This window comes from Balaenoptera physalus (genome assembly GCF_965194825.1).
Source record: "Balaenoptera physalus genome assembly, chromosome: 1".
In the NCBI taxonomy this organism is placed as follows: domain Eukaryota; kingdom Metazoa; phylum Chordata; class Mammalia; order Artiodactyla; family Balaenopteridae; genus Balaenoptera; species Balaenoptera physalus.
Window position 1 is genome coordinate 170894106 of NC_138882.1, and position 17148 is coordinate 170911253.

General features: G+C 41.8%; 1 protein-coding gene across 2 annotated transcripts in view; it reads right to left on the bottom strand.

Annotated features, from left to right (window-relative positions):
- Window positions 1–297: 297 nt before the first annotated feature.
- Window positions 298–17148, bottom strand: part of KHDRBS1 (KH RNA binding domain containing, signal transduction associated 1) — a 35402-nt gene continuing 18551 nt past the window's right edge. The window contains exons 6-11 of one of the 2 annotated variants that reach the window (XM_082411622.1): window positions 16927–17128; window positions 16343–16410; window positions 15502–15560; window positions 13027–13219; window positions 10361–10420; window positions 298–609 (exon numbers count right to left, since the gene is read on the bottom strand). In XM_082411622.1, coding sequence (XP_082267748.1) covers window positions 13122–13219; window positions 15502–15560; window positions 16343–16410; window positions 16927–17128 — 427 coding nt within the window. In that variant the 3' untranslated portion in view covers window positions 298–609; window positions 10361–10420; window positions 13027–13121. Of the gene's footprint in view, window positions 610–10360; window positions 10421–10933; window positions 13220–15501; window positions 15561–16342; window positions 16411–16926; window positions 17129–17148 lie in introns of both variants that reach the window. The other variant, XM_082411621.1, reaches the window with a different exon arrangement.

Consider the following 17148-nt stretch of genomic DNA (forward strand, 5'->3'; position numbering starts at 1 on the left):
GTGAAGTGGGAAAAGCCCTACCCTATCCTTCAGGAGATTTTTGGACGTTCAACAATGAAGAGAAAAACAGGCTCCGAGGTTAAATAACTTGCCTAAAGTACCCGAACCTTCTCACTTGGCTTTCCTCAGCCTGTTACAGAGTTGGTGACCAGCCACTCTCTGGGAGCCCTCTGCAAGTGTTCAAGGCTGGCATCCACAACGCATGTGTGGCAGGTGGGAAACAGGAGGTGGTGGTAGGGTGTTCCAGCCAGTGCTGCTGGAGACTAAGGGGAAGCAGGCAAACTGGGAATGACACAGTAAGAGTTGCCGGTTTATTCACATCTAGGAGGCGATGCTGAGGATACTGTTAGTCCCCTTCAATTCTTTTAAAGTCCTGAGCAGGTTTAACTGTTAGCATCACAGCCCCCTGTAGCCCTAAGGACTCCATTCTGGGCCTAGGGACTCTTAGGGGATTCTGGGTGGCTTTCTGTGGGTAAATCAGACAGATCAAGAGGTGGGTGGGAAAAGACTGTTGATCTCCTCTCCTGGGTCTCTCTGTGCTCAGCAAATGCCCTCAGGCCAGCCTTGACACAGCAGGCGGTTCTTCTGGTTTCCGGGAGTCCTCTGATGCTGCAAAGACATAGGCAGAAAATTAAGAAGCGTGAAGTTGCTGTATCGGGGGCTTCCCAGCCTCCCATTTGGCTGGTTTGCCTCCCTCACAACCTCCCCACCCCATAGCACAACCCCCGTTGCTGCATTCAAGACAAGGTTTTTAGGTACACAGGTGGGTAGAAAACAGAAGTCCACAGCCTATGAGCTCTCTTTTTGCTATCAGTCAGGCAATGAAAATGGAGACTCACACCTCACACCTCACACCTCCCATCCTTGGCCATGCCTGAGCTGAGTGATCCGGGGCAGAATCAACTAGATCTTCGGGGCCTTTAACTATACAAGCTTTGGGGCCTCCAGCTATATAAAGGGGAAAATCATCTCTGCTCTCTCAGAGATGTGAAAAAGATAACGATTAACAAAGAGCTTTAAATCTTTTGGAACAAAGGGAATGGGGAACAGGAATCTTCTCGTAGCTATTATTAGTACCTCAATCCTAGGCTCAGGGGTCCACCTCTTCTGGCCTTATAAGGGGTTCTTCCTAGCCCCCAATTCTCAGCGTTATCCACAGGAGAGACACATCCTAAGCCTGGGGCACAGGTCAGAGCCCTAATCTTATGCCAAAGCCTGTAGCTGTGCTCTTCATCTTAAAAAAAAAAAATGCCCCAGTTTTTCAAGCCGGTAACTTGGGGGCCCTCATTAGTACGTCCCTCTTCTCCCACATCTAATCAATCATTCTATCTCTGAAGTTCTTGAATCCATTCATTTCTCCAGTGTAGGTCTTTCTCATGTCTTTCCTCATAGGTCCCCATAACCCATTCTCCACTCAGGAGCAAGTGAAGCTTAAAAAGCAGAAATCTAATTGCGTCACCCCTCACTACTGGAATTCAGTGGTCTTCAGTGATGACCACAGCGTAAGGCCCAGATTTCCACCTCACCTTGAACCTGCCTCAGTCCTACACTCTGCCTAGAATGTGTTTTCATGCCTTTCCCCAAACCATCTCCCAAACTCTCTGCTTAGTTAACTCTGCCTTTAGATGTCAGCTTAAACATCATTTCTTCAAGGAAAACCCCAGAGCTAGGTTAGCTCCTGTTGTATACCCTCATAGCACCCGTTCCTTTCTTTCACAGCATGTATCACAACTGAGATGATTTTTGCTATTTATGAGATTAATACGTTTAGTGTCTGTGTCCCCAAATACACTATAAGCTCCAAGAGGTCAGGGACCAATTTTACCTTGTTCACTTGCCACTGACTCTCCATTGCCTAGCACATAGATGTTCCAATTTATAATAGTGAATGTATTTTTAAAAAAACGGAATGAAAGGGGTCATTCATACTGCTCTCTGGAGAGAAGCTTATGAAGAATCATATCAGAGCACAAGGTATTTCTATTTCTCAAAGGCAGATGCAGAGCTTGTTTCCTACATTCCAACCCTGGAAAGCCTGAGAGATGGGGAGCACCCAATTTTATACCTAAATCTGGGCCGTAAGTAGGAAGCACGAAGGCTGCAGGAGCCAGAGGAAAGCAGAGAAAAATTAGCTCTGTATCTAAACCCAAACTCTTCCATCTCAAATTCCTTATGTGCCTGGTGAAGAGACTGGCTATCCTGAGTGGGCCAAGGTAGGCTCCCAAGGTTGACAAGGGAATAGCTAATTCAGGCATCTTAATGCAGTATTAAGAACGTCGACAGTCCCCAATTTTCCAGCAATGTGTTCTACTTCGGTGATTAATCTGGGCTGACAGCCTGGCTGTACCTCACACTCTGCCTGGAAACACGTCAAACGCGCTGTCTTTCTTCAGGAGTCCCCACAACCTCTCCCAATCTGACCTGGAAATGACAAGGCCTCCTTGAAGCAAAAAGTTCCCTGGTCTAGTGCGGGGAAGCACCGTGACAGCTTGTGTACCTGTCTGAGAACTCCTACCTGCCCACTGCTGCCTGAGATGCAGCCAAAGACAACCAGCACAGCTTAGGCTAGGAGGGAGAAGTACACCTACTGCTGAGAAGCTGCTGGATTTGTAGTCAAGGCATGTCAAGAAACTAACCTCCAGCAGCACGGTTATGAAATTCAAATCCCTTTCAGATACAAGGCTCCCTCCTTTTGGAAGAGAGAGCTAGTGTTCTCTTCCACATCCTCAGCCCCAGAGCCATAACAGGCTATTGAGCAGAAGACCTCCAGCCTGGGGGTTAGAAAATTGATTTTTAGAGGTCAGTGAACATATCTGCTCATTACCTCAAACAAAAGGGTTTGGTCTACTGCTTGAATGCAGCCTCATTGGGAGCCCAGGGGAGCTATCAGGCCACAATAGGACTAGGGTGCAGTGCCCACCATAGGTCTTTGCTCCCAAGGGCTTAGGCCAGGGAACAAAAGAATGCACAGTTAGGCAGTGCACTGTGCTTCCTCCCCTTCCCCCCAGCAGCTGCTGTCTCAGACAACTGTATGCAGCCTGTCTGCTCAAGGCTATTAAATATTCATCAGATACTTGCTAGCTTTAAACATGCAATGACAATTAATCCAGAGAGCAAGAGGTACATGAGGGTCCAGAGAGAGAGAAAAAGGGAGGGCAAAGAAGGATCCACTTCTTTTAACTTCAGGAATCTGGAAACCAAGCTAGGGGCACCACGCATCCTGTATATCAAAGCCGGGAACTACTTTCAGTGTAAGCTGATCTTCTGGTGGCCACTGTAGGTACAGAGGAAAGACCAGGAGGCAGCCAAGTAGTAGCAGAAAGACTAGGGTCTGAACTCTAGTTCTTGGACCCTGTGGTCATCCTAACCTGTGCATGTCAATTTCCCAGGATAATCCTCACTTCACAGAGTTGTGAGAATTCCATGGGATGCTGCAATATGATACTCCCTGGAGAGTTAGTACAGAATTAAGAGCTTAAAATGGAGGCAGAGACTTCATTCATTCAAGACTTAAAAGTGGTGAAGCAAAGCCTTGCTTAATAATTCCTTAAGAGTGAAGTTTCCATCAGTGGAGACTCATAGAGTTTTGCTCTCTAATTCATAGGGTGGGTGAAAGGGATAGGATACAGGATGATGCCCTCAACATATGGTGAAGGCCTAACATCCCACCCTCAAAGAGCCCAAATATCTGAGAGGAGAGAAGGTTATTCTTTCTGAAAAAGGTAAGAACCAAAAGGCTTTTAGGTAAGAGGGAGCAGAAGTCAGGCATGGGGAGGGGAGAACACCTCCTTTGCTCTCCCACAAAGGAGTGGTGCACTTTATGGAAGATGATTCCCTTCTACTTCCCTTACTTCCCCAACTCGCCAGCACAAGGGCAAACACGAGTGTGTTCAAGTCACTCCCCTACTTAAGGCCTTAAAATAGCTCCCTAAGCTTTAGAATAGTGTCCAAATCCCTTGACTAAAATTTAGCTTTTCAAAATCGGCACTAACTTACTCTCCTAGCCTCTGTTTATAGCTAACATGTACTGACTGGGTGCTTATTACATGTCATGTTGAATGTTTTACATGCATTAATTCACCCAATCTTCACAACGTTATAAAATAAATATTATCCTCCAATTTTATAGACGATGAAACTGAGACTTGGAGGGGAAAACCCATCTAAGGTTCCAAAGCTAGTTACACTATGTAAAAATGTGTGTTAAACTGTGTAAAAGTGGGATAATAATAGCTACTTTACAGGTGGAGAAGATAGTGCATGGTACACAGTAAAGAATAAATGTTAGAACTGACAAAAATGCAATAGTAGCTAAGTAAGCTTTTTTCAGATTTTAACATTTCTGAAATCAGGACGCATGTTACACTTATATGAAAACAAACCACTGTGTCAGTTTAACTGGCAGTATTTTTTATTTCTTTGCAGTATTTAATGATGCATCTTATAATACATGGCCTCAGTGTCAATGAAATATGGTGTTCATCTTATAGAAGCAGCATGCTTTCAGCATAAAGAATGGGCTTTGGTACACAAAAATGCTGATGTGGACGTCCTCCACAACTTGCAATGCAACTGTGGTAAATTACTTCACCTCTCCTAGTAACAGCTGCCTCATTTACAAAAACAGAGACACAGTAGACATTCAAATTAAATTTTCTTCTCCCTTAGCCAGGTAAAGCTGCCTATTTTCTCTACATCACTTTCTCCTTTTAAAAAAATGAGGGGCGGCTTCCCTGGTGGCGCAGCTGTTGAGAATCTGCCTGCCAATGCAGGGGACAAGGATTCGAGCCCTGGTCTGGGAAGATCCCACATGCCGCGGAGCAACTAGGCCCGTGAGCCACAACTGCTGAGCCTGCGCGTCTGGAGCTTTTGCTCCGCAACAAGAGAGCCCACGATAGTGAAGAGGCCCGCGCACCGCGATGAAGAGTGGCCCCCGCTTGCCGCAACTGGAGAAGGCCCTCGCACAGAAACGAAGACCCAACACAGCCAAAAATAAATATAAATAAATTAATTAAAAAGTGAGGTCAAGACCAATTAATGGGAATAGACAGAAAAGTAATAAAATGAGGAAAAATTAAAATGACTACTTAATAGTAACTCTGCCAGCTAACAGCAGCCTGTATAGGCTAACACAAAGCACGAGAACATATCAAGAAAAAGGGAGCCCACGTGCTGCCTTATGCATTCTAACTCAAATGATCTTTGGGCGACATACAGCCTCAGAGGTTTGAGGCCAGGGAGGGATTATTTAAGCTTCAAATATCTGAGCAAAATATCCACCATCACTACCTTCATCCCCTTAGTTCACTTGGTTCGGGAGCACTCTGCACGTGTGTAGGCAAGAAGCCTTATGGGTCCTAACTCTCAGGCTGCTGTTCCTGAAACAAAACACAGTCTGAGTCTGCTTCATCCTTGGTGGCCAGAAAGCCCTAGCAGTTGCTGATGCATCTTCACCTACATTCTTAGCCTGGGACAGGAGGTGGGAAGTGGTGGGAGAGAAAGCAAGAGTGGACAAACCCTAAGGCTATCTGAATACTGTCATATCCCTAGGTAAGGAAGGGTGAGAGAGTTCCCTTAGCAGCAAGTGTCATCTATAAGAGTACCCTGGAAACCCTGGAGGGAGATGGGGGGAGGAACAAGGGAGGCTGATGGTGGGGGAAGGGCATGTGGGGCCTCAGCCTCTGAGCCTCTGGAGAATTACATATGGCCAGGCACGGCAGCTAGAACAGCCTCATTTCCACTTTAGCAGCCTGCAGTATTACAGACATGATTTGGGGTCACCCATACCTGGGATCAAATCCTAGCCCCATCACTTACTAGCTCTTAATGATGCCAAAATAGTCCAATCAGCTATTATTTATTATTGAGTAGCTACTATATGCCAAAAATTATATTAATCACTTTAAGTAATACCTACTTCAAAGGGGAATAGACCTATACCTCTATGGTCAATTGATTTCCAACCAGGATGCCAAGATCATTCAATGGGGAAAGAGCAGTCTTTTCAATAAATGGTGCTGAGACAACTGGATATCCACATGCAAACGAATATGAACCCCCCCCCCACCTCATTCCATATACAAAAATTAACACAAAATGGATCACAGACCTAAAGGTAAGAATTAAAACTATAAAACTCTTGGAAGGAAAAAGGTATAAAATTTCAGGACCATGAATGAGACAATGGCTTCTTACCTACGACACCAAAAGCACAAGCAATGAAAGAAAGTAACAGATAAATTGGACTTCATCAAAATGAAAAACTTCTGTGTTTCAAAGAAAATAAAAAGAGAACTCACAGAATAGGAGAAAATACTTGCAAATCTCATATATGATAAGGGTCCATCATCCAACTATATAATGAACTTACAATTCAATAATAAAAAGACAAATCGTCCAATTTAAAAATTGACAGAAGATTTAAATAAACATTTCTCTAAAGAAGATAAACAAAATGGTGGATAAGTACATGAAAAGATGCTCAACGACATTATTCGTTAGGGAAATGCAAATCAAAACCACAATGAGATACCAATTCACACCCAGCGGGATAGCTGTAATAAACAAAAAGAAAATAGCAAGTGTTGGTAAGGATGTGGAGAAATTAGAAACCTCACACATTGCTGGTAGGAATGGTGCAGTCTCTGTGTAAAACAGATGGGCAGCTCCTCAAAAAGTTAAACAAAGAGTTACCATATGACCTAGCAATTCCTCTCCTAGGTATACATCCAAGAAATTGAAAACATATGTCCACACAAAAACCTGTACATGAATGTTCATAGGAGCATTATTCATATTAGCCAAAAAGTGGTAAATGGATAAATAAAATGTGGTATATGCATATAATGAAATAGTATTTGACAATAAAAGGAAGTACTGACAACATGCTACAACACGGATGAGGCTTGAAAACGTTATGCTAAGTGAAAGAAACCAGTCATAAAAGATTATATGTTGTATAATTCCACTTTATGAAGTGTCCAGAATAGACAAGTTGATAGAGACAGAATGTGGATTAATGGTTGCTTAGAGCTAGAAAGGATAAGCTGATTGTGGGGAAATGGCTTAATGGGCACGGGATTTCTTTTTTGGGGTGAGAAAGACATTCTAAAATTGATTGTGTTGATGACTGTACAACTCTTGTATATACTGAAAACCACCGAATTGTACACTTTAAATGAGTGAATAGTTTGGTATATGAATTATATCTCAATAATCCTAATATGCCTTTTAATCTGTATTAACAGAAGCTAACCAGAAGCTGCAACTGGCAGGTGATGGGCAGAACTTGGCTTGCAGCATATGTTTTACAGGGACTGACACAAATCTAAGCAAACATTAAACAACCGGCAGTATATAAAATCCAAATTTCTAGTTTTTCTTGAAAATCAGATCTAACAAGTCTAACAACTAACTTTTAGAGCTGGGAAAGAAACATGAGTGAAAATGATCTTCAAATACATGATAGGAATCCCTTCAGAAGTCCAAAATAGAATCAGTATAAGCTACTAGAGTGACTCATTCAAAATGAGGGAAAACTTCTAATACTTCGAGCTGTCTTAAATGAAATGGGCTGCTTTGGGAAGTAATATTGTTTCCTATAACTATATGAAGTACTGATATGTACTATAACATGCATGAACCTTGAAAACATTATGCAAAGTCAAAGAAGCCAATCACAAAAAGCACATATAATATGATTCCATTTATATGAAATGTCCAGAATAGGGAAATCCACAGAAACAGAAAGTAGCTTAGTGGGAGAGAGGGGAAATTGGGAGTGACTGCTAACACGTGTGAGATTCTTTTGGGGTAATGGAAATATTCTGGAATTAAATAGTGATAATGCTCATACAGCACTGTGAATATTCTAATAACCACTGAACTGTGCATTTTAAAATGATTAAAATGGTAACTTTTATGTTATGTGAATTTTATCTCAATTAAAAAAGAAAAAGGTGGGCTTCCCTGGTGGTGCAGTGGTTGAGAGTCTGCCTGCCAATGCAGGAGACACGGGTTCAAGCCCTGGTCTGGGAAGATCCCACATGCCGCGGAGCAACTAGGCCCGTGAGCCACAACTACTGAGCCTGCGCGTCTGGAGCCTGTGCTCCACAACGAGAGAGCCCGCGATAGTGAGAGGCCCGCACACTGCGATGAAGAGTGGCCCCCGCTTGCCACAACTAGAGAAAGCCCTCGCACAGAAACGAAGACCCAACACAGCCAAAAATAAAAAAATAAAATAAATTAAAAAAAAAAAAAAATTAAAAAAAAAGAAAAAGGTAGAGAGGACCAAATGAGATAGTTTTTTATTAACTGCTTAGGATATTATGATGCACATAGTGATACATGTTAGCTATTATTATCAACCCCATTCAATGATAAAGAAATGAGACACAGACCTGCTATATATAAAAAAAAATAATAACTAAAATAAAATTCAAATCAAAAAAAGAAATAAGACACAGGGAATTCCCTGGTGGTCCAGTGGTTGGGACTCGGTGCTTTCACAGCCGTGGCCCAGGTTCAATCCCTGGTTGGGGAACTAGGATCCTGCAAGTCGTGTGACACAGCGAAAAAAAAGAAAAAGTTCACTATGCTTAAGAAAAAAAAAAAAAAGAAATGAGACAGGGGGTAAGGGTTTTTTTTTTGGTTGTTAAAACAAAGACAAGGGCTATGATGAGGCAGAGCCAGGACAGGTCCCCAGTCTTCCCTGGCTCTAAAACTTATAGATGTAATAAAGTTCACAGGTAGTGACAGAAAACACTGGAACTGAAACTGCATACCCAGAACAGGCAGACCACTGGCAGGCCTGGGTCTGCCAACAATGGAACCTGCCTTTCCAAGCACAAATTACAGGCCAAATGAAGAAAGAAGTTTCCCCAAAATTCTGCTCTTAAGACTACCTTAGGAAGAGTTGAGACTAAATTCCCTGCATTCAGAGACTTTCCCCTAAAATGTCCTAACCATTCATGTGACCAGTATCAAACTTAGGACTTCTGGATGCACAGAACCATGCTCAGTACACATGGCCCTCCTTAAAGCCTCCGTATCGCAGAGGCTCCTGGCCGAGAGGCGGGTTTGGAAGAAATGATCTCCAAGAAGGCAAATTTCACTGTCAAAGGACACAATATCTTTGGCCTACCTAGTTGGATCCTTTCTCCTCAGTGCCCTCATTAACCCTAACAACTTACTCAGGGGCAGAGGAAAAATCAATAGGAAGGCTCACTCAGTTGTCAGAGCCCCCAACTACCCAACCAGGGAGTTAAACTTTTTTAGGGAAAGAACACTAATATTTACTATGTATAGGGCACGGAATTGGTTGGCCTTATATATATTTGAACTCCTTCAGTTTGCCAACCACTGTAAAGTGTACATTATCCCTGTCTTCCTTCTCAGGTGTGGAAATAAGTGATGTGTTTTAGGTCACCAAACAAAAGAGAGCTCATAGATTCAACTCCAGGTTTCTCAGGTTCCATGTCCTTTCTACTCCACCACAATGTCTCTAACCAGGGGTCTCTTCTGTGTGAGAAATACCCCTTTCTTAGATTGAAAGTGGTATAGTATGAGAGGTAAGATGTTAGGTTCTGGCAACACATAAACTTGGGCTTGATTACTACCCACACTAATTATGTGACCCTGGGAAGTCACTTACCCTCATTAAGTCTCAGTTACTTCTGTAAAATACGGTTATTACTGAATAACTGTCGTTTGGCTGCTCAGTATCTATTTCTCTTTCCTAATAACACCCTGACTTCCTTTTGAGGAATTAGTTTTTTCTTACTGCATACTGGTAAAGTATGGGCATGTGACTCAAGCTAATCCAGTCTGACACTTTGCCTCCCTAGAACTTGAACCTTGAAACCAAACATGGCTAAGAGTGTACTTATTCCAGCAGTAGTGTCCAAGGAGCTAATCCCAGCTTTAGAACCACTCCTGTGGTCTACCACTGCTGTCCCAGTTCGCTGTAGCCACTCTGGTTCCCAAGCCAGATTTTCTAGCCTTCACATTAAATCTGTGGACCCCTAATATCCTTCCAATAAATCCAATAAATGTAAATTCATTTACATGAGCCAGTCACTTTGTTGCTTATAACCAATGAACTCCAAATGAAACACCACCTTATCAGGTTATTGACAAAATATAGTGGGAGTCAAAAGATGTAAGCTGACAGTCTGGTCATTACGAGTAAATTCAACATGGACTGTAAACCAACGTAAAAGCATGGTCATGTTGTAAATATGGTACAAATTACATACAAGCAAGATTTGCCCACTGATTACCTCCCAGGCTACCACCTGGCAAAACTGTTTTAGTTAGGATAAAAGTCCAATATCCTTAATAGAAAGCCACCTTAACATACCTGACATGGGTCTTCACTACCCATTCTACTCCAAGAAATGCCTCAGGAGTTTTCAATCACCTGAAAATGGAGAAGTAAAAGATAAGTCTTTTAAAGAGGAAGTTCTAAAGACATACAAAATAAAAGATAGAGATCCTGCATGCAGTTTACACATTACAGGAGAGAAACATGCAACTTTAAAGAAATTTTAACTAACATTTCATTGTGAATATCAATACGGGGACCTATAGGGGCTCACATCCTTGTACATTTTAAAATAGCTGAGCAGAAAGCTTTACTTTGGGGAGCAGCAGGTCTAAACTACAGTCATTGAAATTTTACAATGTGTCATTTAAGATGTCAGACTTTGTGCCCAGGTTACATTACAGTTCACTTGTGATGGGCAGGATTATTAAGAGTTATGGCTAATTTATGCGGCAGCATATGGTTTTTCTTTTTACAGCTATTTTTATTAAACAAGTTTTGCAAAGTTTTAACATTAAAATTAACAGCTAAAGAATTGTTTATGCAAGTTGCTGTCACAGTTTATGTAAAAGAGAAATATGTGCTATTAAAATCAGACATTTAGGTTACCTTTGGTTTTTTGCGATGCATGTTAGCTTTACACATCCTGATTCTCTTGCGATAATTTTCCTTTAAAAAGGGGGGTATAGAGTGATCTCTTTTCATCAAAACAAGACATAATGCCCTGAAAGCTGACTTCAAACCATGGTTGAAAATTCAGTTATTTACACTTTATCACAATCTACAAATACATTTTTTTGTTGGTGTGTTTTAAAAAGAAAAAAAAATGTCCATCATGCACTGCTGCAGGCAGCTTGGCACTTCATACAAGAGGATTTTTCACCCCCGAGCAGTTTAGGTGGCTCCCTTAGGGAAGGCATGAGAACCCTGAGAATTAATGTAGAGGAGTGGAAACAGGGTCAACCAATTCCATCATTTCCTCTCTTGGTCTCTCAGGAGGGAGGTTCAGAGCCAGGCTATCATGCCAGATCCTGCCCCAGCCCAGTTGATTTATTAACAGCATTTCTGGGATTGGAAGGGAAACCCTTAAGGGCACCCAGGGTTTGCTGAATTGTCATTATCTAAAGGCAAGTGCTATCCCTTTCCAAGCTCACAGAGATTATTTGGTGTCACTCTTAGGGCCACCTACGGGCTCTACAGAAGGTGCAAACTAGGATGGCTGGAACTTTAAGTACTGAGGCCTATGTATGGAAACCAATCCAAGTTTCAACTTAGTTGGATTTTTCTCTCCAAAAATTAGAGCTTGTGATAAGGATTGGGTAAAACTGCTTTCAACAACTTCCAGGGGGTGAAAAAGCTTTGGTTATTTTTAAACTAAAACTTAACAACTCATAAACTTTTTTTTGGTAAACTTAAAATAAAATCCCCCCCCACCACTTTTAAGAATGTCTCCAACTTTTAACAAGCCCATTAACTTTAGAGTTAATTTAAGTTTATTTGAAAGAGAAAACTATTTTATTGTCCACCCAAAAAAATGACAATTCATCACATTTACTTTGATTAAAAAAGGACTAAACTTTATTGACAAACTGCTGCAGACATTTTGACATAAGTTTAAGCTACCTATTTAGGCAGACTTACACATGTAGCATTTAATCTTCCAAGAACAAAATGGGAGGACGGTACAAATCCAATTAGGACTTTAACTTATGTACAAAGTGGATTTTGATTCCTTTTTCATTCAGCTGCAGTGTCCCTTTTTATATCATGCTAGTGTTGAGACATACTTGACTAACTACCTTGGTAACAGTTCAATATTGACAACCGTCAACTTAAGAAAATCATCAGCTTTTGGCCCCAGTGTCCAAGTGAGCTTTTCATGGAGTGCAGAATCTCAGATGGACAAAACACTTTGCCTTTTAAAATACTGAAATGTTAATTATTAGTACTATTACTGAAAGGTTGTTCGTGACTAAAAAGCTCTGCATCAAATTCAAGTGGCCAGCCCCTCTCCCCAAATCAACCTCTTCGAAACCTACTTCCCACTAAGTATCTCTCAACACTGTATGTCTGGGGCTAGATTTCAAAACCCACATAATGAAAAAGTCAGTTTTACGAACCTAATTTTGTTGTTGTTGTTTTTAAATCAATTAACGTTAAAAATTGCATCAACTATTTAATTCATGAGGATCTTTCGTATTAAAATTTAACCTTAAGATTCAACCGCCATGTGCTTTTAAAGGAAACGTTTTTAGAGACGTCTGAGCTCACTTTTACATGGTGGCACCTACTGCCGTTAACGTTTGTGATTTTAAATCTTAAACAGCCCTGAATTTTGAAATGTAGCCTAGTTTGGGATTCTGCAACTACAACTTTACGGGATGCCTCAAGTCAAAACTAAGAGAAAGTTAACAAGCCTTAACTTCAGAACCTTTAAGCAAGCAATGTCACTTTTGAAACTAACAGGTTTGTGGTTTTTTTTTTTTACTCAACTTCTGTTTTATTAGAAAAGGTACATTTCTGTTTATATTTAAACAACAAAGAAAAAAAGCATCTACACACTTAAAAAATTAATTCGATATTCCTAAATCTATTTTAACTCATTTTAAAATACTACATACAGAAGCCAGAATGCAGAGTTAAGAATGGAGTAAGGTGGGGGAGAAGAAGGGGACCACGAAGAAAAACACTTAGACAATTACTTGTCTGTTGTGGGTAAAGCAACAGGAATCCTGGGAGATACAAGAAATCAGTAACAACTTTGCTCATAACTGATATTTTCCCCTCATGTTTGTTTTTAATAACGTCCATATGGGTGCTCTCTGTATGCTCCCTTCACCGGCCTAGCTGGAGGGGCCTTCAGCGATGGCCTGGTCCCATTCCAGTCATCTTGGCCTGTGGGGAAAAAGCAAGAACAGTTTATAACCCATGTGCCAATGGCATTTCCAGATGGGCAGGCGTAGGTCACCTGGTAAAGATCACCAAAAACACTGCTTTGCTTCCAATGTCTTGCCACCTCCTGGGTGGTCCTTACTTTTATACGCTGCTTGGCCCTCCTGAGCAGCTTAGGCAATTTTCCAACTGTAGGACAATTTTGAGTGGACGGACAGAGGAAACAGTTCAGGAAGGACTTGGAGTGACATCCAGGAAAGCAGCTGACCATAGGCAACATAATCTATACTCCAGCCCCCAAACCTGAATAAACCCAACACCTTGTTTGGGACAATGAGGAAATCGACCTCAGGGGATCTGCAATGCTCTTTCCTGTTTCCAAAGCAATTTGGCACAGAGCCACAGGTAAGGTGACAATTTCTGGAAGTCTTTCAGATTGGAAGCAGCAGGTAGCTCCCTTTCCATGCAACAGCAAGTCTGATTTCCCCGTGGAGAAATGTCCTCTGGCTCCCTGGGAAGAGCAAGCAATGGCCACGTTTCAAGAGCCCTCCACCAGCAGAGCTGGTCCACTGCTCTGGCAGTGGGAAGTACAATCAAATGTGTTAACAGCACTCATTAGGAGAATTCATTATCTCCTTTTTTGTGCCAGTAGTCCAGAGAAGCCAGACAACATGACTGACATCCTCAAATGGTTTTCCTTTGTGACAGGGAAAAGCCTATAGGAGAGATGATCACTTACTAGAGCTGATCTCTTATGAACACGAATTGTGTTTATAAGCTTATTCTTCCCACTCACCCCCAGATGTTACCCAGGCCTGTTATTTCTCTAGCTGCTTGCATTCACAAACATCTGCTTCCATCACTACAGGTCTACAACTCCTTTATGGATGTTGCACAAAGTCCTACGCTATCTAAGCCTGTTTATACCTTTAGTAAAACAGATATGTCCATCATTTTCCAAGTGGCTTCTGGGTACCAACAAGACAGTTTATTTTTCTAACTCTGCTTATAAAGGCAGAAATCAGAACAGATTAACGGTGGCAACATCATACCAGGAGAACAAGGAGCAGCCTGCCTATTTCAGTGCAGTCTTTTCTCCAGCGAAACAGAAATGTAATTTAGTCAAACACATACAGAGGCCCCATTGTGCTGCCTCACCGATGAAGGGAAATACCCTGGAGCAATCATACCACCCTTCTAAATAGTGGCATATGAGCAGAGAGCAGTGCAGTGTTACGGATGGCAGCTGTCCAGTACCATTTAGCTAGAACTGGTAAAAAACTGTTTCCCTGGGCAAGCAGCTGACTGGTTACTACATACTGTGCTGAGGAGTTGAGGAGTTTGTCTGTGGGAACCCTAAGAGGCTCTCTCTTTTCAGTTAGGGGTAAGGGAGACTGTCAACTAGTAACTTAAATGGTCAACTGCTGACCCCCTTGCCAAAGTCTCTGGACTTCCCTTGGGTATGCCGGAAACACCTCACATTTAAAAGGCTGCTCTCTCTGCATCTACTGCCACATGGTACTCCCTCTGGGACCCATTAATACGGGGCCATAACTGGCTCTTGAGGATACTCTTGAGCAATGTGTTTTCAACCAAGCCTCAGGAAAGGCAGTTTGGTCCTGCTGCCATTCCAGCATCTATAGCTCTCTTAGGATTATAGGACTGAACTGAGATGTCTCCAAGACAGTAAGGAGCCTGGTGCCAGTACTGCCCTGAATTGGCTTCAGCCCCCAGTTTCTAATCTAACGGGCACTGTTCTTGTCCCCAACCTGCTCTTGCTGTTTAGGTTTCTTTCAGCTAGCATTTCCTCTACACTGAGATTCTTTATGATGAGATCCAAAATTGTTTTTAAAAATGAGGTGGGGCAGAAGAATTGGATATGATTAAATTCTTATTATCCACCACTGTGGCCTAAGTATCAGCAGCAAAGGCCCAGCAACATAACCCAGGCCTAGCCATCTCCCAGCCTAAAGTAGAAAAAGAATCAACATCAGCTGAAAAGCCTGCTGCTCCAACCAGGCCAACCTAGACCTGAGCCCTAGTTTAGGACATCTGCTTAGCCGTCCAAGAGTAATAGCACACCTATCTCATTTCAGTAAGTCCTTCTTTCTACCGCACACCACACAATTTAAGAGCACGACTCCTACTGCCACATCTATCAACATGTTGGCCTTCTATTACAGGTTTCTCCTTAGACGCATGACTGATCCCCAATAATCTGGTCACCAGCATTCTCCAGTGCACTTACTTGCACATTTTGTCCCACCAAAGAAATAAAGACATACCATATGCTTCATAAGAATCTTGAACCTCCCCATGTCCATAGTCATAATATTCTGAGTCCCTGAAAGCCAAAGACAGAGTGTTAGAGCTATATAGTAACCATGTTTCAGTTTTACCTTTCTCCCAAATATTTCCATATTTCAGTCATTTTACTGTGGGTATAAAACAAAAAGATGCTCATTTTACCCCATCTCCAAACCACAAAATATTTCCAAAGCATGTATACACTAGGTACTCATTTAAAAACTGTGACAACTATAGCAAAGAAAAATGAATAGCAACAATTTAAAGTGAAAAAGCTCAATCTTAACCACAGTGTACACACACATGTATTCACAGGACTAACTGGAAGAGATTAAAGAAACATGAAAAGAACTGTTCTGTCCCCATTATAGAATTATGAGACCTTTTCAATCACAGTTAAGATACATATATACACATACACAAAAAATGTTTTTTAAAAAAAGAGCAGAAAAGAACCTGAGTTACAATAGTGGGATTCTAGTATCCTTTTAAACTTTATGCAACTTTAATGTGGCTGTGACATTTTTTAATAATAAATCAAAATAATTTTAAGGCCTTTTCCCTTTGTTTCCATGTAGTCACAGCTCAGGAATTTTTCATCTGCTAACCCCAGATTCTACACTATAATTAAAGATTCACAGTTATCCGAATTTGCAGATCCAAGTGTGTGCCTTACAGATGTCAAAAGCAGAGAAGACACCCTGAAGAGAGGTGAGCCACCCTGCTCCTTAGATTTGTGCTGCCTAAATCTCTCAGTTCCTCCAACTCCCTCTTATCCATCCCGAGGACATGAAACAGCACTTCTGCTGCCTGACTCACCCTTGGCTTTGGCTGTAATAGCCTTCGTAGCCTTCATAACTCTGTTCTGCATATGTATCATCATATCCCTAGAAAAAATAAAATGAAACAGAAAGTCAGAATCACAGAAAGTAGGTAAGGTAATTATATCCCATGGGAGTATGGCGGGCTTCTGGATTAACAAAACATGGAATTTCCCTCCAAAATGTTAACAACTGTTGTGGAATAGTCAAGAAAGAAAGGATTAAAGAAAAAAAAAAGAAACAAAACAATCAACCAAATTTATAAAACCCTTCCAGTGTGGGCAGGAAATAAGGTACAAGGTTGAACTTCAGCATTATCAGCAGTAGTAGTGTGAGTTCCTTTAGTAACACACTAAACATCAAGGGACAGCTTATTTCCTGTTTAATCTACATACATACAGTAAACCATGCTTAAAAATGGAAAACTCTTCTCATAGTTTAACATTCACTGCAAGAGAAGAGGGCAGATTCCATATCTTACAGGCAGTCCCTGCCACCTACATCAAGGGCCAAGGCCCTGTCATTCAACTTCCTTTGGCAACCTGTTAGGAATTAGGAAATGGCACTGTCCCAATGTCTTACATATTCTTCATAAGTTTCTGGTGCAGGTGGCGGAGGCAAAGGTATTCTCTGGATGCCTGCTGTCCGTGCTCTTGGTGCTGGAGCACCCCTCACAGTAGGTGGGGGTGGCACTCCTCGAGTCACAGTGGCACCTCTGGTGATGGCTCCTCTCACTGGTGTACCACGCACTAAAGCCCCCCGAGGTGGTCCAACACCACGGCCCCTGCAAAAAAGAAAGTTTAT